At 35.4% G+C, this 25,066-nt stretch overlaps 1 protein-coding gene across 4 annotated transcripts in view; it reads left to right on the top strand.

Moving 5' to 3' along the window:
- The window catches only part of COL12A1 (collagen type XII alpha 1 chain), a 122,523-nt gene that overhangs the window by 75,147 nt on the left and 22,310 nt on the right, over window positions 1-25,066 (top strand). For all 4 annotated transcript variants that reach the window (XM_030929307.1, XM_030929309.1, XM_030929305.1 and 1 more), the window contains 17 exons: window positions 648-777; window positions 1,396-1,538; window positions 3,512-3,641; window positions 5,469-5,588; window positions 6,679-6,825; window positions 7,581-7,697; window positions 7,858-8,004; window positions 8,554-8,628; window positions 10,524-10,663; window positions 12,494-12,617; window positions 12,781-12,924; window positions 14,409-14,573; window positions 15,888-15,926; window positions 16,023-16,161; window positions 18,355-18,497; window positions 18,782-18,891; window positions 22,939-23,088. In XM_030929307.1, coding sequence (XP_030785167.1) covers window positions 648-777; window positions 1,396-1,538; window positions 3,512-3,641; window positions 5,469-5,588; window positions 6,679-6,825; window positions 7,581-7,697; window positions 7,858-8,004; window positions 8,554-8,628; window positions 10,524-10,663; window positions 12,494-12,617; window positions 12,781-12,924; window positions 14,409-14,573; window positions 15,888-15,926; window positions 16,023-16,161; window positions 18,355-18,497; window positions 18,782-18,891; window positions 22,939-23,088 — 2,163 coding nt within the window. The remainder of the gene's footprint in view (window positions 1-647; window positions 778-1,395; window positions 1,539-3,511; window positions 3,642-5,468; window positions 5,589-6,678; window positions 6,826-7,580; window positions 7,698-7,857; window positions 8,005-8,553; window positions 8,629-10,523; window positions 10,664-12,493; window positions 12,618-12,780; window positions 12,925-14,408; window positions 14,574-15,887; window positions 15,927-16,022; window positions 16,162-18,354; window positions 18,498-18,781; window positions 18,892-22,938; window positions 23,089-25,066) is intronic.

Below are 25,066 nucleotides of genomic sequence, written 5' to 3'. Positions count from 1 at the left end.
CTGTCTTTCATTCATAACATTATTCAGTTTTGTGAGTAGACTAACAATTTAGAAATCAGAAATTCCTAATTTCAATAAGCATAGTATCAGAATACCTATGGGAAAGTAAATTTACAAACTAATTTAACTTATAAATCTTTGCAAAAATAAACAATGTTGACGAAGATAAACAAATGATAAACAATATATGCATTTGATAAGAACATTGATTTTCATGTCCATGTATGGTAGGACATATTAAGACAACTTTACCTGTATGCATTGCATGGAGTCTCTATTTCAACACAAAATCTCCCCCACCACAAGTAAGAGTCCCTATTCTTGTGTGTATTTAACATGCAGGATGTTTTTTGAGGAAATATCATGAGCCTTGCATGTTATATTTGAGAATGTTTATAATAAATATAAATGGAGATAACTGAAGCTACTAAGGGTCAAGGATGAGGTCACTTTTTTTGGAAAGGGAATTTCTGAGGACAAATTTTGTTTAGTGATATGGTCTGGGTGGATCTCATGGAGAAGCACAGTTGGCTTCTGATGTGGCTGGGCTCAACATTTTATTATAAATACTATTGTGATGACTAACTGAAGACTTGGTAAGCATTTGAGTTGTTGTCAGGCAGAATTTGGCATTTCCTCCCCTGCAGATAGTGGTGCCAGGAAACACACGCATGGTGCATCTGGAGCGGCTGATTCCGGACACACTCTATTCCGTGAACCTTGTGGCTCTATATTCGGATGGAGAGGGAAATCCCAGCCCTGCCCAGGGCCGAACGCGTGAGGCAGAAATCCTTTCTCCATTCCATTCCCTGGTAGCTAGATAGGCAGGGCTTCTCTGATTGAGTGACAGGTGGGAGGGGGGTGGTGAGAGATGGGTGCTTTCTGCCTGGGATCCCCTACCTTCACATTCCAGGCGAAAACTCTGGGTCTGTGACTGTTGTTTGTGTGACGTGAACTTCATCTGTTTGTGTTCTCATTTGGGACATGAGTTAAGGAGGGGTTTTTCCCCTTTTTCTCCTCTTCTACCCTGCATCTTCCTTTTTCCCCTCTTTCTAGTCTGCAGTGAGTCTTCTTACCAAATGGGGACTTTGGAAATGTGAGGGTTTAGTCTTTATGTTTTATCGAATAGATATGGTTATAATGGTTAAAATAATTCTCCTTTTTCCTAGTCTACCTTTCAAAGCTAGCTCTAGGTCACTGAAAGTTCAACATGTAACCATAGCTCTGAAATACACTGTTTATGATTTCACATTAAAACCATAAATGTGTATTTTATTATATGGGAGGAAACATCCAAGTGAATGGTGAATGAAACACATGCAAGCAACCTCCTTAATCTGGCCTAGGTAATGCTCACAGGCAGACAACAAACTCTATTGTATTTCATTTATTTAGTACCACGGAGTGGACCAAGGAACCTGAGAGTCTTTGGTGAAACAACCAATAGCCTTTCGGTAGCCTGGGATCATGCTGATGGGCCAGTTCAGCAGTACAGGATCATCTATTCTCCCACTGTTGGTGATCCAATTGATGAATATGTAAGTCTAATACTCATTTATTGGCACATTTTATCATCTTAGCTGAATGGACGGTGAAGTTAAACTTCTTTAGAGGTATGCTGTGAGTACAGTTGAGTCCTTGATAGTCACACTTTATGATTTTTCTCTGACATGACTTTGGGATCACCCAAAGGTGCTTAGTCTTTCTGGCCTCCCATACCATAGAGAAGCAGGTCTTTGGGTTCATTTTTATTCTAAAGGCAGATAGGAAAATTATCTTATTGCATGATTAACTGAACATTTCTAACCACCTAATGACACCACAGGAACCAAATTTAGTGAAATATGATACCTATCATTCTGGAATGTCTAAGTTAATATTCAAATAGTGTATTTATCCAAATCTTACCCTTTCCTCAAATCTAATTCCTCTACAAGGTCTCCCTTAAATATTCCAGTGTTAATTGATCTCTCTTTTATTTAAGCTTAACATTTTGTGGTGCACATTAGTTTTGGAATATACATACTCTCCTATTAGCTTCAAACTTTTTGAGTGTCATAGTTTGTCTTTCCAGAACCAGATTCAAGTTTCTGGTAGCTTCCTCATAGCCCTCACTATGCGCATCCATTTGTTATGAGTGGAAAAATGGAAAAACTACTCTATTTGAAATTTAGTGATTAATTGCTGTGATACGCTTGCAGAATATTGCACAAGATGTTGATTGTAAATTAGGTCTGTGGTTTGCCATCTTTTTACCACATAGATCGTCTTAGATAATTTTCCCTCCCTGAGCCCCATGTGATGAAATATTTCATCTACTGGAACTTGATATAGTAACCTTTAATTCAAGTCCCTACTTTTATTAATAAGAAACACATGTAACTACCATTTATAGTTTCTGATCAAAATGAGATAAACAGTACTACTATAGTTAGTTTGCCAAAGCAGAGAAACTCATGGTTAGTGTTTGTGCAACCTTGCCATGGGCAAATAAGTAATTTCCCTTTACTTTCTGAAAACATTGAAAATACAATTTATCATTTGTAGTTAATGGACTCCAGGCCAGGATTCACTGGCATACCTTATCCATGTTGTTTGTAGAAACAAAACATAGGTTTAGAAGAGAGATTGAGATGTCTGGTTCATTTCTTCTTTGAAGAGGTAGTTGAATCTTTTTCAGCTAACTAGTATCAGCCAAACTGATATTTTTGAGGCCAGAAACTTCGTCAATTTTTGCTCACCAGTGGATTCTCAGTAGCTAATACCTGTCCCACTGTGCCTGGCCCGCAGTGGGTACTGGGTACATATTTGTACATGAAAGCAGAACATGTGATGATGAGATCTGAAGGAAACAAACTTACTACTGAGTGCTGGAGTACTCAGTAAGGTGTTCTGAAGCACTGTACACGGCATTACTTTTTTTTTTTTTTTTTTTTTTTTGAGATGGAGTCTTGCTCTCTCGCCCAGGCTGGAGTGCAGTGGCCGGATCTCAGCTCACTGCAAGCTCCGCCTCCCGGGTTCACGCTATTCTCCTGCCTCAGCCTCCGGAGTAACTGGGACTACAGGCGCCCGCCACCACGCCCGGCTAGTTTTTCTTTTTTTTTGTATTTTTTAGTAGAGACGGGGTTTCACCGTGTTAGCCAGGATGGTCTCGATCTCCTGACCTCGTGATCCGCCCGTCTCGGCCTCCCAAAGTGCTGGGATTACAGGCTTGAGCCACCGCGCCTGGTCGGCATTGCTTTTAATACAGTTTTCTTCAGAGATGTTAGGTCACATGGCTGTTAAGTGGCTGATCTGGGATTTGAACCCAGATCTGTCTGACTCTAAAACCACTCTCCTAAGCTGCAGAGAAGAAGTGAAGATAGTTTTTCTTGTCATGAGCATTGTGCAGCAAAAATAAAATGTGAAAAAAACTACTCTTACTGTTTATGGGAATACATAAAACAATATTGTCTTTTGATCTGGAAGTCTTCTAGATGGTAGTACATTTATAATTTAACTTCCTCTATAGACCACAGTCCCAGGCAGAAGAAACAATGTAATACTGCAGCCCCTGCAACCTGACACTCCATATAAAATTACTGTTATTGCTGTTTATGAAGACGGAGATGGTGGCCATCTAACAGGAAATGGAAGAACTGGTAAGTGTTTTGTACTCCGCCTTTTTGTATCTGCTTTGAAATTGTTAAGATCTTAATGTTGCTTTTTTACCTTTTAAAATCTTAAAATTTTATCTTTATCAGTATATCTCAAATACCACACTAATATTGTATTATTTGTATTAGATATTAAATTTTGTCAAAATGATGACATGTGAAAGGAATTTGTTTTTAACTTTTTAATGGTTCACTAAGAGAAGAAAAAGACAATCTACATATTTTTATTTGCTTAAGATAGTTTTAGTTCTTCTTTGGAAAACCACTGCATATTCTCTGAATAATGTTTCAATTGATATGGTGTCAGTTAAGGCTATAATTGTTAAGTCAATATAGTATCAGTAAGAAATATCCCATTGTGATTGAATCTTAAGTCGTAAATACAGAAGTGAGATGATCAGCAATCATTTTCTGTCTACAAATTTAGCTTTTTCTAAAAAAGAAAAATGTATTTTTTATTGTACTAAGCCGTTTACATAGAATTATCGATGTTCAGACCCATTTTTACACTATACTGTTGGTAATTTCTTAGGGTTTAAAAATTCTCTAATGTGGTTGCTTGCTACAGTCACCTGAGGAGCTTTAAAAATACTTATGCCTGGGTTCCACTCCCAGAGATACTGATGTAACTGTGTGAGGTTTGGGCTGGACATGCTGATGTTCTCATTAATGTGCAGCAATGGCTGAGAGCCATTAGTTTAGCATAAAGGTAGGATGAACTCTAGATCTGAGTTTTGTTACTGGTAGATATTGGCATTTCTCTTTTATACTTCATTCACCAAAAATCTACTTAAGTAACATGACTTCAGGTTTCTTTCTGCAGTCACTTGCCAAAAGTCTTTTTGAGCTTAAATGATCTTGACAATATTACAGAATTTAAAGAAGTGACATTTGAAAGCTCCTAAGGGAAAAGCAGGACTAGAGTTGATTCAGCTTAGTCTCTCAAGGTCAAGAATCTGTATTTACTGATATTGTTGTCTACAGGACTGAGTCAATGGAGACTCACATGACTCAAGATGATTTTAACAACTTCACTTTTTAATTTTTTTTCAGATTTTAGACTGTATTTTGGGACTTTCCTGGGGAAAATGGCATATTTCAGAATTTCATGCTTATCAAAATGGATTTTTAAAAACTAGATCTTATATTTTCCAGGAAGAGCCAAAGTCATATTTTGTTTCTCTTATGAAAAAAACGTTTTTCAAGTTGGATGCGTTATTTGCGTAATGCTGTGAATAGTAACTACAGCAACTACTTAACATGTTACCTGAACAGCATTGATTTTATAAGTTGTGAACTTGGGGGCAGTATCTCTGGAAGCTTAAGGATTTATTCTAGGTAATGCTGGTGGAGGATAGAAAGGTATAGGGAAAAAGCACTTTTAGGTAGCTGTGTGGTTTTGGGCAAATAATATCTTACGTATTTGATGAAGTGGTTGGACTAGATAGTCTCTAAATTGCTTTCTGTTTGTAACAATCTGTATTATATGACATTGTAAAAATGGTTTGAGATCTTTTTTATTTTCTATAATTCTGAGTCATAGAATGTTTCAGCTCTGGATACTGCTTCCTGCTGAGAAGGTGGTTCTGGAAATCACTAGTTCTTGAGTCTATTTGAGTTGCTGTTTAAATTTGGAAAACTATTCAGCAGTTTTTGAATACTTCAATGCCTTTTAATTGTTTTCTGGATAAAGACATTATGGGATATTATGAAATTGCTCCCACTGGGCTTCCCTACCAATACTTTTAAAGTTCTGTGCTCTCCTTGTATGCCAATAAAAGGTCTGTAATGTATGTCAATGTTTGTTTCCAGTGGGACTCCTTCCTCCTCAGAACATACACATCTCTGATGAATGGTATACAAGATTCAGGGTGTCCTGGGACCCTTCACCCTCTCCAGTTCTTGGATATAAAATTGTATATAAGCCAGTGGGTAAGGAAGTGCCTTTGTCACCATAGAAATGCTTTGGAGGGTTATTTGCATATCAGGGTATTTTCTCTTTCATCTCCCACTATTAGGTTCTCCTGAGAGTTCAGGTATCACACCAAGTTTCCTGTCACCAAAGGCAATGTTTTTGGCAATAACATTTTAAGGCCAATCATCTTAAGTACCATTGTTATTATAGGTATAGATGAGATTCTAATTAAATGTCATGATTAAAAAGTTTGACTTGGTTCATAAAGTTGCACTAATCAAAGATGCCTGTCTTCAGACATCCTATATGATCATGAAATAATGAATATTCCATCATTATACCTCTGCATTTTTCCCACTATGCCCAGGTATTATTTTATTTTGGACATAGATTCCATGCAGCTTATTCATGACAGCCTTGCTTTCAAATCCCCTCTGAAATTTTCACCTAAATTAATATCACCTTGATTAAACTATTTGTTATTTTTGTTTTAATATTCTGTCTATATGCTTAGCGAAACTGGAAGAAAAATGCTCTTCGTACCAAATTTGTGAGGGCATCTTCTATATATCCAGGAAGAGTATGAATTAGAAAAAACATGAAGGAGAGAAGGCAAGAGAAAGGAAATAAAATTTGAACCTATGTAAGAAATAGAAAAAGAACTTTAAAAAGAAAGTGGGGTTGGTAACTAAGGACTTTAGCAGCCAAAGTATGTGGAATGAGGTCCAAGATAGAAGTTCTTAGATCGTCTCTACAATAAATGAAAAAGTGTCCATTGAACACCTACTATATGCAAAACACTATGTTGGCAAAATAGGGCTTGAGAAAGAAGCTTGAGAATTCATTCACTAAAGAAACATTGATTATATACCTACTATATTCCAAATGCTGTGCTGTGCTTTGAAAATAGGAGGGTGAAGAAATCAGTGTCTGCTTATAGTTTCATATTTGCCATATAATGTAGCTTGTGCTCTAGTGAGTAAGTGCATGAGGACTATGGAATTAATGGTGTTCGTGATTCCCTTTGGCTGTAGGATCTTTAATTTTACGCAGAATTTCATGCTAGTAATGGCATGTTTCTGTATATTTTTGTGGTTGTTAATAAAGGTTCCAATGAGCCCATGGAAGCCTTTGTTGGAGAGATGACATCATATACCTTACACAATCTCAATCCCAGCACCACCTACGATGTGAATGTTTATGCTCAATATGATTCTGGACTCAGTGTCCCCTTGACAGATCAAGGCACTACATGTGAGTCATGGATATTTTCTTGGTTGTAAGAAAAAGTATAGTAGAAATTACCAGGTCAGCCTATTCTAATTTTACTGCTTCTGAACATATACATGTTTCCTCAGCATTATGTAGGCAGGCTATTTTGTGTCTGGTTAGACAAAATACCTATCCAAATACATAAATATTATAATTGAGTATATAAAAATGTATATGATGAGAAATTTGTGTATTTCACATAAAATATTATATTTTGAATTTTAAAAGATAAAAATTATAGAAATTATCATTTTATCCATGAATGACCTGTAAAATTAGATCTGTGATGCTACTTAGTTCTTCTTTACATTTGATATTAAGATATATATTACCTAAATCCATTGATTTAATTTGACTTAATTATTGAATCATGATTAGTGATTCAGTCCACAGATATATTTTAATGACACCATTGCTTTGATAACTATTTAATGACTTAGCAGATAGCCTTTTAGAAACTGTTTTCATTATTTTCCATGAGATGTTTTTGAAATTCTTAGTTGTGAGAGGGACTATACGGAATTTCCTTTCCTTGAAAATCAGTGATAGAAAGGGGGTTCTATTTTGGCAGTACCACATTTTCAAATATGATTCATGTATGTTTCTTCTAAGGAAACATGTTACACTTTTGAACTTTTTTTCACCCACAGTGAAAGTTTGAAAATTGTGTTATGATTAAAAGTGTATTTTTTTGCTTTAATTTACAAAGTAAATCTCTTTCTTTCTTTATTTTATAGTATATTTAAATGTAACAGATCTGAAAACTCACCAGATTGGGTGGGATACATTCTGTGTCAAATGGTCAGCTCACCGGGCAGCCACCTCCTACAGGCTAAAACTAAGCCCTACAGATGGTATGTGTGTAAAAAAGAAAAAAATGATCTGGAGCATGTAGTGGAAACATTTTAAATTTCAGTAAAGAAGATACCATTTTGTTTATAGCAATGATATATAAAATTGTCTTGAAATATAATTGATGATGACACTGGCATTTTCCTTTGTTGTCATAATCAGGAACCAGGGGACAAGAAATTACAGTGCGTGGATCAGAAACCAGTCACTGCTTCACTGGCCTTTCACCAGACACTGATTATGGTGTCACTGTTTTTGTGCAGACACCAAATCTCGAGGGACCAGGAGTCTCTGTTAAAGAACATACCAGTAAGTTTTTGAGAAATCTGGAAAGCCTTCATAAGGCTTTAGAATAGAATGCTCTAGGTAAGGAAGACTTAAGTGAATCTTGTGCAGGTACCTCTCCCCAGGGGTAGCAATAATGATAGGATGATGGTGAGTTCCTGAATGTGGAGTCTAAAGCTGGTTCAGGACCTTTTTCTGTAGCAATTGCAAGTTGTCCCTGTTATCGAGTTGGGGCTACTTTGAGGAAGGGCCAAAGGAGGGAGAGGTGGCTCTTGCTGACAGTGAGAAGGTGAATTCATATTAGTGACTTTTGCTCATTTGACCCTATCTGAAGGCCTTACATTTTCCCTTTAGATCTTTATTTTCTGTAGCTGTAGTGGATGTTGAATGACTACCAGTGACACCAAATTTGGATGGAATAAAATCCCCAGTATGTTAGTACTGATGACAGTGGTGTCTCATTTTGTATGACTTGATTTGGTATCCAGGATTTAAATTGCTCTTAAAATTTACTTTCTGGGATATAAAATGTGCACATGGTGTGTTTTTAAAATTATTATTTTTAAATTCTAGCTGTGAAACCAACAGAAGCCCCTACAGAGCCACCCACCCCTCCTCCCCCTCCCACCATTCCACCAGCCCGGGATGGTAAGTACAGCTAAATAGGCAATACATTCAGCTGATAGGGAGCTACAGACTTCTTATTTATGCTGCATGTGCATCATTTACAATTAATATAGAACATTTCTGATTTATTATTGCTGCTGAAGAGTTTTTAGATTGAAAGAGAAGATTATCAGTAATTTGTTTCTCTCCATCTCTGGGCACATTTTGGTGTGAATAAAATCAGTCATAAATTATTCCAGCTCTTCAGTTGGAAGTCTGTTTCCTCAGTTTTACAGATTTAGGTCTTCCATGATCCTACATGGTGGACATTTCTTTCTGCTAACTGCTGGCATCAGTAAGCACTGTGAACCCTTTTGGCTCTATTTGCAACGTAAGCCTTGAGGCTGTTGGCTTTAAAATTCCTGGCATCCAACCTGAGAAGTTCCCTGGATTACACAAAGCTAAAAAATTTTCCATTCACCAAAATGTGAAGATAATTGTAACTTGCAGTGAACTGGTAAAACGACATACTGATTTATTAAGGTTGGTCTCTCAGCACTTAAGGGCAATTCTTTAGCACTTTATCAAGCTAAAGTTAAGTTAAATAACTACTGGATTATTCTTTTCTCATATGCTGTCTCTAGCATTTAATAGAAAATATTTCAGATTTTAAATATATTTTTATTTTATCTTAGAAGGATGTAGAATGTTACAACTTTATTAAACCTATTATATAAGTAAAATTAAAAATTAGTAGTGTAATATTGTAGGGTAAAATAATAATGGGTTCCTTTAAATTAGATATAGAAAGAAATTCAGTAAATAATCTTGGTTTAAAAACAAGTTTTTTCTTTTTAAATAGACTTTATTTTCTAGAGTAGTTTTAGGTTCACAGCAACATTGCAGGCATGTTGCAGAGATTTTTCATCTCCCAGACAGACTGCCCTTCCCCACCACATGCCCAGCCTCCTCCCCTATTAACATCCCACATCTGAGTGGTACATTTGTTACAAACGATGAACCTACATTGACACATCATCACCACCCAAAGTCCATAGTTTACATTAGGGTTCACTCTCAGTGTTAAACTTCTCTATGTTAAGTTTTTATAAATTAAAATTTTGTTAATTGTTTTTAGATTTTTTTCTTAGCCTCCAAGTCTAGATATTCAAATAAAAATCTTCTTTCCTACGTATGATTCTAGTGGCTTAATTTAAATTTTACAAAGGACTTGGCCAGGTGCAGTGGCTCACTCCTGTAATCCCAGCACTTTGGGAGGCCGAGACAAGTGGATCAAGACCATCCTGGCCAATACGGTAAAACCCCGTCTCTACTAAAAATACAAAAATTAGCTGGGTGTGGTGGCACGTGCCTGTTGTCCCAGCTACTCAGGAGGCTCAGGCAGGAGAATCGCTTGAACCTGGGAGGCGGAGGTTGCAGTGAGCTGAGATCGCCAGTGCACTCCAGCCTGAAGGCAGAGTGAGACGCTGTCTCAAAAAAAAAAAAAAAAAAAAAGGACTTATTTACATAAAATCAATCTTTACTAATTATATTCCAAATCTCCAAACTTTTTATTTGATTTCTCCTCTCATTTATTGTTCAAAACTACTTGAAGAGTTCCATGAGGTAAGATTATATCTCTGTATAATGGATCTAAACAAATGGAGTAATTCCAGAGTAGGTATTGTGGATCTGTTAGTCCAATGCTTCTTAAATTTATTGTGCATATGAGTCATCTTATTACTGCTGGTACTGATTCAGGAAGTTTGGGGTAGGACCCAACATTCTGCATTTCTAACAAGCTCCCAGGCAGTGCTGTTGCTACAGAACCACACTTTGCGTAGCAAGGTGTTATACTACATTTTCAATTATGTGATTTCATTTAAATGAAAGAATTCATGAGATTTGGGGCTTCTTCTGCTTTCTTTTTTTTGTAGTATGCAAAGGGGCCAAGGCAGATATTGTGTTCTTGACTGATGCCTCTTGGAGCATCGGGGATGATAATTTTAACAAAGTTGTAAAATTCATCTTCAATACTGTGGGAGGCTTTGATGAAATCAGTCCTGCTGGGATTCAGGTGAGTGTCATTCCACCAGTGGCCACTCATTTGTGATGTCTTGCCTTTCCTTTGAACTTCTCTTTTTACTCTTTTTAAGTAAAAAGTCTTTTCAATATAAACTCAATTTTGACCTTCTCTTATTTACTATTTCCTTTATTCATGTATTTTTGGGAGGGAATTGGGTGTACATGATAAATAAATAGAAAAATAAATGTTTTTTCTATTAGTTTATTAGTTTTTATCTTTGACTAGATAATATTCCTGTTGGAGAACTTAGGGGATGCTGACTCTTAACTTCCTGCTTCCAACCATGACACATTTCTATAGAAGTTCATCCAAAGTTCTGGATATTAAATTCTTTGTGATTTTCATGCCCTGTGAAGTTAGAAGAATCAGTGATAAACAGTGACTGGAGTGAGTGTGCGGAACTTGCTGCCTCTCTCATTACTTTGCAGAAAATTACCTTGACCAGAAGAATGTCCATTGTTGAGCTAAAGCATATTTCATTTGCTTTTTTAAAATGATAACTACCAATTATCTTGCTCTGAAATCACTCCGAATATATTTGTTATACTGAAGTACTTAGAGAAGTTTATATTTCCATGAGAGGCCTCAAAGAATAAATCATCATGTAACCCTAACCCAATTAAAAGACCCAATTAAAATTCCACCCCCTCTGGTAAGGCACCATGATGGCTTTACACATTCCATGCTTTTGAAGTATTTTGTCTATATTGCTGCATTACAACAAATATCACTTCATATTGTCATTAATTGTGTGACTGTCTTCTATCTACTCTTCTATCTAAATGATTGACTCCTTAAAGCAAGAGACTATCTTTTTAAAAAACAATTCCTCCTTTTCTTTCCCATTTCTTTGCTGAATTTTCTTTATTTTGGCAGTTTGATCATCATTGTGGCATCATGAAAATAAGATATTTTGAAATAAACCACAAACAATTTCATCAACAAAACATGTCTTCTTTTATGGAATAGTAAATTTCAAATCCTCAAATAATCCTCTAGACCTTAATCCAACCCAAGAAGAGTAAAAATTCACCCTAGTTATATTCTAAATTTAATGTGGTTATATTCTTAATTTAACCACATTAATTCAACAAGCAAGCTTTTTTTCATCCTTTTAGGAATTTGTATTTCTAACAAAAAATAGCTACCATATTTTATTAACTCCTATGTACCAGTTACTTTGTATACAGGATTATTAGTCTTTAAAACAATCCTAGAAGGTAAGTATAGTTATCCTCATTTTACTGATAAAAAAATCCATTGTCACATAGCTATTAAATGCCAGAGCTAGAATTTGAACCCAGTGAATCCTGAGTACAAAGCCTGTACTTTTTCCTCTAAATCCCATTTTCAATGAGTTTGTGATGAGGGATGATTATAATCACACACGTGACATTTTTATATTGCCATAAAGAACTGATAGAGTCAGTGAGAAGCAGCAGTGGGCTGAGTCAACTGTTTAACCAACATTTGGATTCGAGATGGTATGTTCTCATGTCTAATCCTGGGATCTCACCACTCCCCAGCTTTATTCATCCCTTTCTATGTCCTAGAGAAAGGCACAACATGAATATAGTATATTTTCATTATTAACGTCAGTTATGATAATTTCATTGAAGATTGAAAATTAAAGAATTTAATGAGACAAGTGCAGTAGGTGTTATAATATTAGCTATAAAGAGCTTACAATATTCTATCAGGTCTGAGATACTTTTTACAACCCCCCATCCCCCACTTTATTCTGCAGCTAGAGAATCACTTGAAGATTGAAATATAAAATGAGATGACTTATGCTCACTGCTAAACCACATTTTCCTTCAGGTTTCATTTGTGCAATACAGTGATGAGGTCAAGTCTGAGTTCAAGCTGAACACATATAATGACAAGGCCCTAGCCCTTGGGGCCCTCCAGAATATTAGGTACAGAGGAGGAAACACAAGAACAGGTACGTGTATATGTAGACCTTTACTCTCCAAGCATTTGTAGTGGCAGAACTGAGTGTATTATCTCACGCTAATGTCCAGATTCTTATCAGTTGGGCGTGACTAATGGCATTGGGGTAGTTTTCACTGAGGTGACACTAAAATGTTCCATGCCTCATTCTGTAGGCAAGGCCCTCACATTTATCAAGGAGAAAGTCTTGACTTGGGAGAGTGGCATGAGGAAGAATGTCCCTAAAGTGTTGGTTGTGGTCACAGATGGTCGGTCCCAGGATGAGGTCAAGAAGGCGGCTTTGGTCATCCAGCAGTCAGGCAAGCACATACATGAATTTGCACTTGCAATTTTAACATTTTTAAATGTTCACAAATGATTACAAAAGACTAAATTTGCTGATGTTACTTTATTGTTTCTGTTTCACTCTGCACTGTATACCTTTGTAATGCTGATTTATATTTAATTATGGAATGGTTTGCAACTGCTCAAAATGACATGGTGTATTCTTTGTGTAAGATGTGGTTCAGGATTGACAAGGGGCAAACCACATTTTCCCATAGTGGCTGGAAGGCTACAGAAAGCAATGATAATGAGATGATGCTAGAGCAGGCTTCCTGCCATAGCAGAAATGAATCTTGATACTGCTTCCTGTGCAAGGAGAGGAAAAAGGAAGCCTTTAGCTTTAGCACATCTTTGCAGATGTAGACTTAATGATTGCTAAAAGATATGTTGCAAGGAATGGAGGTCTTAGGGAGTCATCTCTGGGATAGACCTTGGAAGTCAAATATACTGAGAGCCTCCTGGTAACACTGTCCTTTGAATTAGTTATTTAAGATCATTAGAGGCGAAAGTAGATATTTCCAGTACTTGCATTAACAGTCCCCCTACCCACTGCTGTCCCAAGCAACGTCTAAGGTGGATATATTTTTAGAGAGAATCTTATGCATAATTTGTTGTAGTAAATTATAAAGTACTTAATTACATGGAACTTGTCATCTGTACATGCAAGATTCTTTGGCTAAAATTGTAAGTTATGATTAGTGCTAAGTCATATTGTCTTTTTTCAATAGAGGTTGTTCCTGCTGATCTTTTATAAAATGTATTGCCATTGTGTTGTACACTTTACCCAGATTTCTGCATGTTTGTGACTCCTGGTAGATTTAATTTTGGGCTTATAAATATTTGCTTCTTATGTTACCTTATTTTTATCTAAATATATTTCTAATTCCTTATATAGCTTTTTCCCCCTGATGTCAAATTTAGCTTTCGGAGTGAAAAATGTGCTTATTTGTCACAGCCTAAATTTGCTTATTTGTCATAGCCTGTCTGTTGCCAGTGAGAGTTGTAGATTCCATTTTCAAGATGGCCAAAGTTCTGCCTTTGAGCCTGAGTTTCCTGAGAAAATCAGTTTCAAGAACCCAGATTTTAAAATGAGCCCATTCTTAACTTCTGAGTCACATAAGCTTAAAATATTAATGGCTGCAGAACTCATGTGTGTATCAGGACTGTGGATCTGTGGAAGGCAGTGTGCACCACATAAAGTCTTTCTGCTATTAAAATCTTCATATTTAAATTGTTGGGATTTTATCTTAGGAAATCAAATTAAATGAATTATTTAAACCAGAAAATAGAAAGACCTGGAAAAAGTATGTATTTATTAAAGAGAGTTCGTGTCAAATAAAAGGACTTGCGTATAGTAAGAAAATACAGCATCATTTCTGATAAGAATCTTTTTGCATTGTTCTAACAACAAGGACAGAAAAAGAGATATGTGATTCATTCTATAAATTCTACTTTGCAGGGTTCAGTGTCTTTGTAGTTGGTGTGGCTGATGTCGACTACAACGAGCTTGCCAACATTGCCAGCAAACCAAGTGAACGGCACGTGTTCATTGTGGACGACTTTGAATCTTTTGAGAAGATCGAAGACAATCTTATTACATTTGTTTGTGAAACTGCCACTTCAAGTAAGTCACAGACAACATGGATCTATAACCTCACTTATTCTGAAAAATAATTACTCAGTAGACAATTCTATATCCTTTGTAGGATCAAGTCTGTGCATAAATAGATCCTGGGAAATCACTTGAGAACCTGATGAATCACTGTTCCTATTGCGATCATGCTAAATGTGTGCTTGTCAGAAGTTCATTTTTAGCCTTGAATATGTAATTTCCTTGTATGGAAATAAAGTGTTTTAATATATCCTTTTCCCACCAACCTAATGCCTGTGACATTTGGTTAAATTAATCTCAGCCTCAAATTGCATACATAGGGGATTTCTGTGAGATGAAGGTTTTCCCCATTAGTAATCAATTGGTATTTGTTTTGTCAACATCCGTGCTTCAAGAGAGCAATGAAAAAAAATGGTTCCTCAGAAATTTAGTTGATTCCCATTTGTTTGTTTGGGTTTGTATTTTCAATTCAGCTTTTGAACTATAGTGAAGAACCAAAGATTGATTATTTAAGTCAATTTATTATCATCATCCATTAACACCAATTCTTGGGGTATAGGTTATGGAGGCAATTAATCCTCCATAATTACCAGGAGGCAATTTATCCTACATAATTGATCAGGGGTCTGTGGCTAGTCCAGACCCCTGATCCTAGACAGGGCTATGCTTTACAAATATAATAATCCTCTCCATTAAACATTCTATTAAAAACAGAACTGGTTAAACAAACTTTCTTGGTTTACTATGAAAATTTATGCTGAAGTTTGGAGCATAGCTGCACTGGTGAAAGTGAGTAGGGGGCTGGAGTGGTTTCTTTTCTCTTCCAAGTGGTCCTGGATGCAGCCATCTGGTACCCTCAGCTCTGAGGGGTCCAGAGCAAAAACTACTGCACACTTGTTACTGTTACCTGGTGTTTGGTAGCCAGGGTGAGGCTTGGAGACTTGGCAGAGAAGAGGGTTGGGGATGGACAAGCTCCTCCTACCTTTGCAGAAATCTACAATTCCCTGGGAGGGAAGTTCTTTAAATCTATTGAAAATGTGAAAAATTCCTCCTTTAATTCTATTTTATTATTTTTAAGAGTACTGTAAAATTCCAGCTGGATTAGAGAATGTTAGGGAAATATGTGTAACACTGGTTAATAGTATAATTTCTCCTACACATAGGAAATGTACAAGAAATAATATATAAAAGAGTAAATAGAGAAGTTATTTTAATAAATGAACAATGTCATTTATTACTTGAAATATGTTCGTTGCTACTTTCTGTGCATATATGATTTGTACATCGTGTTGGTGAATCATACTTAAAGAACACTGTACATTGCAGGTTGTCCTCTCATTTATTTGGATGGCTACACCTCACCAGGTAAGCATTTATAATTTTGGGCTAATTAATTTCCAGATTTAAGCAATAAAATAATTAAAATGTACTTTGTTTAATATTTTCTTTTCTGACGTAAAGGTTTTAAGATGCTTGAAGCGTACAACCTGACAGAAAAGAATTTTGCTTCTGTACAAGGAGTATCTTTGGAGTCAGGGTCTTTCCCCAGCTACTCAGCTTACAGGATTCAGAAGAATGCATTTGTGAATCAGCCTACAGCGTAAGTGTGACAACAGGAGGTTCTCCTTTTCTTAAGACCTGCAGAAAGTTCTTGGAATATTTGCTGACTTCCCAGAATCCTGGAACTTTAGAATTGTCGGAAGACTGCTTATGGATGACCCTGATGGGTTTTCTTAAATACAGTTGGGTTAATTGTTTCCAGGTTACATAGTTGTTTGCACACAGGAGACTAAGACTCAGGCCTCGTTATTCCCAGATCCAAGAAGCTCATGCGGGTAACATATTACTGACCCTTTTGAATTTAAGGCTAGAAAAGCTGTTAAAACAGGAAGGCAACTTAATATTTTGAACATCTCTCCCTGTGGTGCAGAAGACTGGATGGAATAAGTGCAGAATGAGAGCAAACATTCTTTATAGTGTTTCAGACCTCTAGAAAATGAAAGGTAGTTTTTCTCATCCATGATCAGACAGTTGGCATTTAGTTTTTATTGGCTGATGCTCTAGCAATCTGTTGTGTAGCTGTAGATGTTATTTTACTTCATGAATGTTTCCACCTGAGTATGATAACTGAAATCTGTATTTCTTATTCATTAAAATGAAAACTTTTTATGTTGAAAAATATGTTTGCCAGTTTATGGAGAGAAAAGAACAATGAGAAATAAAGGTATTGTAAGCTCAGAACAGGGTCAGAAATGATGTCTGAAATATGAAATGCTCTGAGAAAGCTGATGGAAAATTCAGACTAAAACCAAAGCTAATTTACTTTAAGAGGCACAGATCATATTGTTGTAGTTTGACCACACTGTAAGTCTCTAACTCCTTAATGGTTAACCATGTTGGCTCGGAGTTCTAGGTTTTTCAGTGAACTGTAATACCCGGTGTTTAACTCTTCCAGTCAGCTCAACATATGATTTCTACATTTTAACTTATGACACCTATTGTTTTCTCAAGCATCAGAACTTTTGACTGAAAGGAAAGAAACATAAATACAATTACATAATTTTTTCACAAGCACTAATTAACTAAGGTAGGAGAAAAATGGGCTAGGTGAGAGATGAGTTGATGTGGAGAAAATATTATTTGTAACATAGAATATTATAAAGACAGTTCCTGAACATATAAAAGACATCATGTCGGCTTACCTAGAGCATGTTTTAAAAGCAAGATGGCATTAGTGGTGTGGTATTAGGACATGAAAGCTCTGTGTCCTCTATCAAAATTCATGGAGGAATAGCTTCTTTTCTATGAGTTTATTATCTGGTTCTTTTTCTTACCTTCAGGGAGAAAATGTTGTTAAATGGTCTCAGATAGAAAACCATTAATTCTGCTTCAAAGATTCCCCCAGAACAATGATTGACTAAAGTCTGGAGGGACACATGGGACCAATTTTTTGTTTTTTGTTTTGTCTTACAGCTTAGAGCCAAGAAACATTTCCTTTCAATTAATTCACATCCTTTTATCATCACTAAATGTTTGCACATGTATATGGCCTTCACATTTAAAATGGATTTTGTTTTTGGGAATATATGAGCTCTGGGGGTGATTTATTTGATTTCAGGGGAGAAATTTGGAAGTGTAAAAACTATTACTGACAGGGAGGGAGAGAGAAATTAAAACCTTAAGCCATTTTATGATCTCATACAGCTGACATTTGAAATTAAATATGTTTAGTAAGATTCATTCTCTTTAAATTATATCCATAGCCGGGCGCGGTGGCTCACGCCTGTAATCCCAGCTCTCGGGGAGGCAGAGGCGGGAGGATAGCTTGAGCCCAGGAGTTCGAGACCTGCCTGGGTAATACAGCGAGACCCGTTCTCAAAAGAAAAAAAGAAAAAAAAAAATTATATCCATAGTCATACTGTTTATCATTCTAAAATTATCATATAATTTTATAATACTCTGTGTCTCAAAAAATTAGTTATTACTAGTAGGATAAAAGACTATTTCGTAATTTCCCAGACTTTCGTGACTTTATCAATTTAGAAATAATCGCTTACAATTTACATAATGGATCTTTAGTGCTTGTTCTTTTGATGTGCTTCCTAAATTTTTCTCCTTCTAAGGAGAAGTCAGAAGGAGCCAGATTATTATAAATAGCCTCTAATACTACCCATATGGGATTCTGGTGCAGAGATTTAAAAGAGTATCTGTTCTTGATGTGAAATCAATCAATCTTTCTTTCTTCCTTTTGTTTTTTTCTTTCTTCTCCTTTTTCTTTCATTTTATCCAACAGAGACCTACACCCAAATGGACTCCCTCCTTCATACACGATTATATTATTATTCAGACTTCTCCCAGAAACTCCCAGTGACCCTTTTGCAATTTGGCAAATCACAGACAGAGACTACAAACCACAAGTTGGAGTGATTGCAGATTGTAAGAATTTTTATCTTAAGGCACATGCATACTTAGTTTTGAATATGTTTTTCTTTTCTTTTTTAAAAAACTTTCTGAATATACATTATATATATATTTATTTGGTATATACTTTTATGTTTGAACTTTTCCAAGTATAACACATCAGTAAATATCCTAATTACATTTTATCACAACAGAAATTATTTTATTTTTAAAGAAATCTCTCGAAGAATCATTTGCTAATACTTTAAATAAAAGGTATTCAATGCATGTGATTTAATAACACTTTATGTTGATTACAGCTTCTAGCAAGACGTTATCATTCTTTAACAAGGATATAAGAGGCGAGGTACAAACTGTTACATTTGACACAGATGAAGTAAAGACATTATTTTATGGAAGTTTTCATAAGGTAAAAACATAAGATTATTTGAGTCTTATTTCTAGAAAAAATATAAAACAAATTTATTATTTATTAAAATGTCATGTTAAATTGGTAGAATTGTAACTATGTCTTTTAAAAATAAAATCTAAAAAAAAATCTTATTTTAGAGAATTTGGTTAATTCAAATAATATTTAAAATAAAACAATATACTAACCAAGAGATAACTACTAACATTTTGATATTTTTTAATGCTTATTTCTTTTTAAAATTTGAATCATATAGTATATATAATATTATTCACCTACTTTTCTAGTTACCATTTTGTTATGAATCTTTGTGTCATTTAGTCTGAAAAGCTTAATTTTAGTGGATCTTTTTTGATAATATTTCTTCTGCTTGCTTTTTATTGAAAAGTACAAACATGCCAGTGAAATGCAAAAATTGATAATATATCTTCTGCTTGTATTTTATTGAAAAGTACAAACATGCCAGTGAAATGCAGAATAATTTTTATCAATCCAAAAGCTATCAATATCTACCAAAATAATTAAGATAAATGTTTATGAGATTAATTTTTATGTGAACACACATTCTTTAAAAACATAATTCTCTAGAAAATCTTATTAAAAGTTCTAAGATGCATTCTAGGGATTGTCTATTCTTGATTATCTTAATCAATTTTCTGTATGTCAACATCCAGCAGATAGTAGAAACTTTTTTTTCAGGTTTCTAAAGGACAATTCATTGACAAATAAGCACTTCTTACTTAGAAAATACTGAAGTTGGAAGCGTTAGAAATAAAAAGAACAATCTAGGTTAGTAATGGAGGTTAGGAATGGACTTTTAAAAAAAATTCTGTTTTAAGTTCAGGGGTATGTGTGCAAGCTGTGCAGGTTTGTTACATGGGTAAACATGAGTCATGGGGGTTTATCATACAGATTATTTTGTACCCAGGTATTAAGCACAGTATCCATTAGTTATTTTTTCTGATCCTCTTCTTCCTTTCACCTGACACCCTCTGATAGGCCGCAGTATGTGTTTATCCCCTTTATGTGTAGGAATTGACTTTTTAATGGTATTTCTTCATCCACTGGATTATGTTAACAGGAATACCAGTTGTTGCACAAATGCTTTAAAATTTCTCCAGTGTGGCATGTAGAAAGATTAGCCCTTATACATAAAAGACAGATGTTTCCAGTTCAAGCTGATTCTCAAGTGAAAATTGAATAAATTTCTTCTGAGTAGATTTAGCAGTATTTCTTACTGTTTCTACTCCTGAGGAATCTTGCTTTCTTTCCAGATTGTTGTTCTTATTCATTAATCAGATTTTTGACAAGGATGGTAAAGGACTCTCCTCATCAAGCCCAAGGAAGCTTCAATGTACATATTAGTGATACCAAAAAAAAAAAAAAAAAAAAAGGGAAAACCAAAAATCTCTGAGTACAGTGGTATATCTACTTAAAGGTTTACAGACTTCCATAGTGAAGTGAAGTAAAATAAATGCCTCATCGGAAAAGCAAATTCTAGTTTGGCAAGTGTTATTGGCTTCAACTGATCCTTATCTGATCTTAGATGTTGAATCTGGCAAAGTTCTTATGAACTTTTTTGGCTCAGTGAAACTTACATTTGAGTAACTTGCTAAAAAGGACTATTTTTATTTTTTCTTTCATAACCACCGAAGATATTGAGAATCTGATCATCTGCTAAACCACTGATAACCATTTGGTAACTGTTATTTTAAAATTTCCAACTGTCATGGAATGCTTCATTTTATCTGAATTTTTTAAAAGGCAGTATTTTTTAGAGGTCTGTAGTGATAGTCATTAATGATTGCAAATCAAGACAATTTTTTTTTGACATTCTCTTCTTTATACCATTTGCCTCCCCAGAAAGATATTTGCATTCTTGGGTTTTATATAATGCCTATTTTTTTCTCCTCACAAGCTCTGCCTTTTCTTTCCAAACTGCCTACCTTCTTCTTTGTTTTTTATTTTAATAATCTTTCTTTTAGTTTCTCCTTTTTTCCCACTGTGCTCTTTTTTGTCCTCCATTCCTTAAACCCATCCTTTCTTTTTAAACAGCTTTATTGAGATGTCATATAGAAAAATTGCATATACTTAAGGTGTACAATGAGGTGTTCTGATATACACATACATTGTGAAATGATCTCCACAGTCAAGCTAATTAACATATCTATTACCTCTACAGTTACCATTGTGTGTGTGTGTATGTGCTGAACCAATTTAATCTAAGATCTAGCATCTTGCAAATTGCAAGTATAAAATACCCCCACCCCATTGGCCCACTCTCATTTATCCCATCAATTCAAGTACCACCTTCAGTCACTCTCAGCTGTTCACATTTTTTTACTGAGCCAAGGATTCAAGCACTCTTCTTTCACTTTCCATCTAATTCCTGAATTGAAGTTTTTCAAACCTGGGATGAGAATGAACAATATTTCAAGAACAGGAAATTAGTGACAGTGACGGGGAGAGGGACCTTTGAGGAGAGGGATCAACTAAAATAGTTTAATTAAGGAATGACAGACAGTTATCCGTTCTTGGGGATTCTCTTGAAAAGCTTTTGTTGTGTCTCCCTACTATGGTTAAAAGATGACATGGATTTACCTGAGACATTTATAATAAGAAAGAGAACTAGAATGGCAGAGTCTGGGAAGGGAGACGAGTGACAAGAGGGTCCCTATTTTTTTCTGCTGGTCTGGGATCAACAACACATCATTTGGGAAATAGGTTGGTTACTCTACATACTTGGCACAATGATCTACAGGTAAAGGGCCAAATCTGAAATGCGTTTAAACTGCAGTAAAACACATTGAATAAATTATAGCAAAATGTACTTCTAGAATGTGTTTCTCTATGGTTAGCATTCAATGAGTGTTACTGAAATAATTTTGTCACGAATTAAAAATGTTGAAATAATTTTTCTGGATATTGCAGTTTTTCACATGCCTTGTCAAAGTTTGCATCTGTGGTTGTTCATATATGAGCCAAAAAGTTTTAGTTCTTATTAGATTAAAAAAATCCTAGTATGGTGTTCTTCTTGAGTTCAGTATTAGTTGATTGTCCTGGGGGCATTTAAACTTTATTTTTAATAACCTATGTATTACTTTTATATAAAAGCAATATGTAATTTATATTTATCACAGATGCAGTAAACTTATGTTTTGGTGCTGATTCCATGTGGGAAAAATATTTAGTTTAAAAAATACTTTAGAAGTTATTCTTATGCTTATTGACTGAGAACATTTAAGGGAATTTCTGTTCCTTTTAATTTGCTGCCAAACTTTTCAAAGTCATCATCAAGGGCTTACTTGAGTATTTGTGCTGTGATAAGTAGAAACTCTGAGCATAACTATACAGACAGGGATTACCCAGGACCATTCTTTACATTGTTGAAATACAAACATTTTATTAATTATCTATACTAATGGAGTTGCTAACATTCTGTGTGTCTTCAGTAGCAAATGAAAAATAAATCAATATAAACTTCTTTCCTTAAAAGGAAATTGAATCCTGAATTGTGTTGATGTCCAGAGTTGAATCCCTATAGAAGACATGTGCTACTTCTTTACTGTATGAGATATCTATATGGTATGCAGATTATTTCTGCCTGAGATTGGGGAACAACAAACTGAAAGATGAATTTAGCAAAATTAGTGGAAGACATCTGAAATTTCTTTGTAGTGAATATAATAATATATACATGATTTATTAACCTCTATTTGGATAGCTCCTTATAGCTTACAAAGTCATTTCATCTACTACATCCTCTCTGGTCATCTCAGTAAGAGTAGATAATGGGAAAACAAGGAATTATGCATGTGTATGTGCATGTAGGAAACTGAGACCAGAGGTTAAGTGGCTTGTCTAATTTCATATTATCAGTGAATGATTTCATCGACATTGCCAACTGTTCTTGGATTTTTAGAGTAAGACTTTTGATTTAGAATGAAAATAGCTTAAAAAAGTAAAAAAACATCTGACCGGAACTATGCAGAGTCAGCTAATATTTTAGTGTAGAAATTTTATAATGGAAACAAATTATCTTTTTAGGTTCATATTGTGGTGACTCCAAAAAGTGTTAAGATTTACGTTGACTGCTATGAAATTATAGAAAAAGACATCAAGGAAGCTGGAAATATAACAACTGATGGTTATGAAATTCTTGGAAAACTCCTTAAAGGGGAAAGGAAATCAGCCGCAGTGAGTAACACATTTTTATTTTTCTTGGTACCTTGTGTTGAGATTGAAATGGCATTTTCTAAACAACTCCGTGAGTTTTATTTTATTCTGTTTTTCTCAGTGAGTTTTAAGTTGTCAAATTTCTTGGTCAGATCAAAACATTGGAAGAAGTACATTGAGAAAATATGTCCACAGAACATAATAATGTGCTTTAACTACTTACTAGAAACAAAATAAGATGTCAAGGCACCAGGGAACACCATGCGGTCATCTTGAAACAGGATCAAATTGGAGAATACCACACAAAGAGTTGCCAGCATACCCAGTGAAACAGAAAATCGTTCCTATTTTGTTCTTCAGCAATAATTGTTAATACAGATTTGTGCAATCAGGATATCAAGCATTTGGGGACACTAGTTGCAACTTTCACCAGAGCCCGCATTTGCTCACAGAGGAGCCATTCGGCTGTCTGTCTCAAAAGGATCAGTGGAATAGGGCAGCCAGCTGACCCCATTACTCACAACTTTCACCATCTCAGGTTTGAGGCAGAGAGTGATAACCCCATTTGCAATGCTATCTAGCAGGGAAAATTTAAATCTAAAGTTGTCATCATACCAAGCTAATTAAATTCATATTAAATGTCATTCAAAGCCAGGCACCATTGCTCGTGCCTATAATCCCAGCATTTTCAGAGGCCAAGGAAGGAGAATCACTTAAGGCCAGGAGTTCAAGATTAGCCTAGGCAACATAGTGAGACCCTGTCTCTATAAAAAGGAAAAAAAAAAAAATCAGCTGAATGTGGTGGCGTGTGCCTGTATTCCTAGCAACTTGGGAGGCTGAGGTGGGAAGATTGCTAGAGCCCAGGAATTTGCAGCTGCAGAGAACTATGATGGCATCACTACACTCCAGCCTGGGTGACAGACTGAGACCCTGTCTCAATCAATCAATCAGTCAATGTCAGTCAATAGACCTATTGTCCTAAAAGCAAAGCTAACCTGTTTTGCTTCTGTAATTATTATTTTAAAAATTGCTTTATTTATTTAATTTAGCTTTCTTTCATGGACAGGATTTTCTTCTAGATTCAAAAGGAAAATTTTTACTCCACAATATAGAAACAATTGGTTCAAATGTAATATAATTTTGATTAAAATCCAAACCTTCTGTTGTATATTGAATCTGACATTTAAGTATAACAATTACATCACATTTTTAAAAGAATAACATTGTGTAAACAACTTTTTACTTTTTATCAAAAGTAGTTTATTTTTCAACTATAGAAAGATATAAGATATATGCTATCTTGAAATAGTTGAGGATATCAGAAAAGTTATTGGTCAACCCCTTGGTAATAGTTTCTAAAAAGAAGAGCATCAGCTGTAGAATAAGTGAAGAATTGTTTCTTTAATTTACTTTAATGTTACTTTTCTATAAGGGTGGGCTCGTAAAGCTTGATTTAGGCTGGGCATGGTGGCTCATGCCTGTAATCCCAGCACTTTGGGAGGCCGAGGCAGGTGGATCATTTGAGGTCAGGAGTTTGAGACCAGCTTGGCCAACATGGTAAGACCCCGTCTCTACTAAAAAAACAAAAATTAGCCAGGTGTGGTGGTGGGCGCCTGTAATGCCAGCTAATTGGGAGGCTGAGGCAGGAGAATCTCTTGAACCCAGGAGGCAGAGGTTGCAGTGAGCCAAGATCACACCACTGTACTCCAGCCTGGGCAACAGTGAGACTCCACCTCAAAACAAAACAAAACAAAAAACAAAACACAACTTTGATTTAAATGTGTGTAGGCTTCAAATTCATTTAATTATAGAAATTAATATTCTCTTAAAAAATAACACAAGGCTGGGCACCGTGTGGCTCACGCCTGTAGTCCTAGCACTTTGGGTGGATCACTTGAGTCTGGGAATTCAAGACAAGCCTGGCCAACATGGTAAAATCTCGCCTCTATTAAAAAATACAAAAAAATTACCCGGGCATGGTGGTGCACACCTGTAATCC

Source organism: Rhinopithecus roxellana, chromosome 4 (assembly GCF_007565055.1).
Source record: "Rhinopithecus roxellana isolate Shanxi Qingling chromosome 4, ASM756505v1, whole genome shotgun sequence".
Lineage (NCBI taxonomy): Eukaryota > Metazoa > Chordata > Mammalia > Primates > Cercopithecidae > Rhinopithecus > Rhinopithecus roxellana.
Note: the sequence above shows the minus strand (reverse complement) of the source record. Positions and strands in the feature narration are given on the sequence as shown.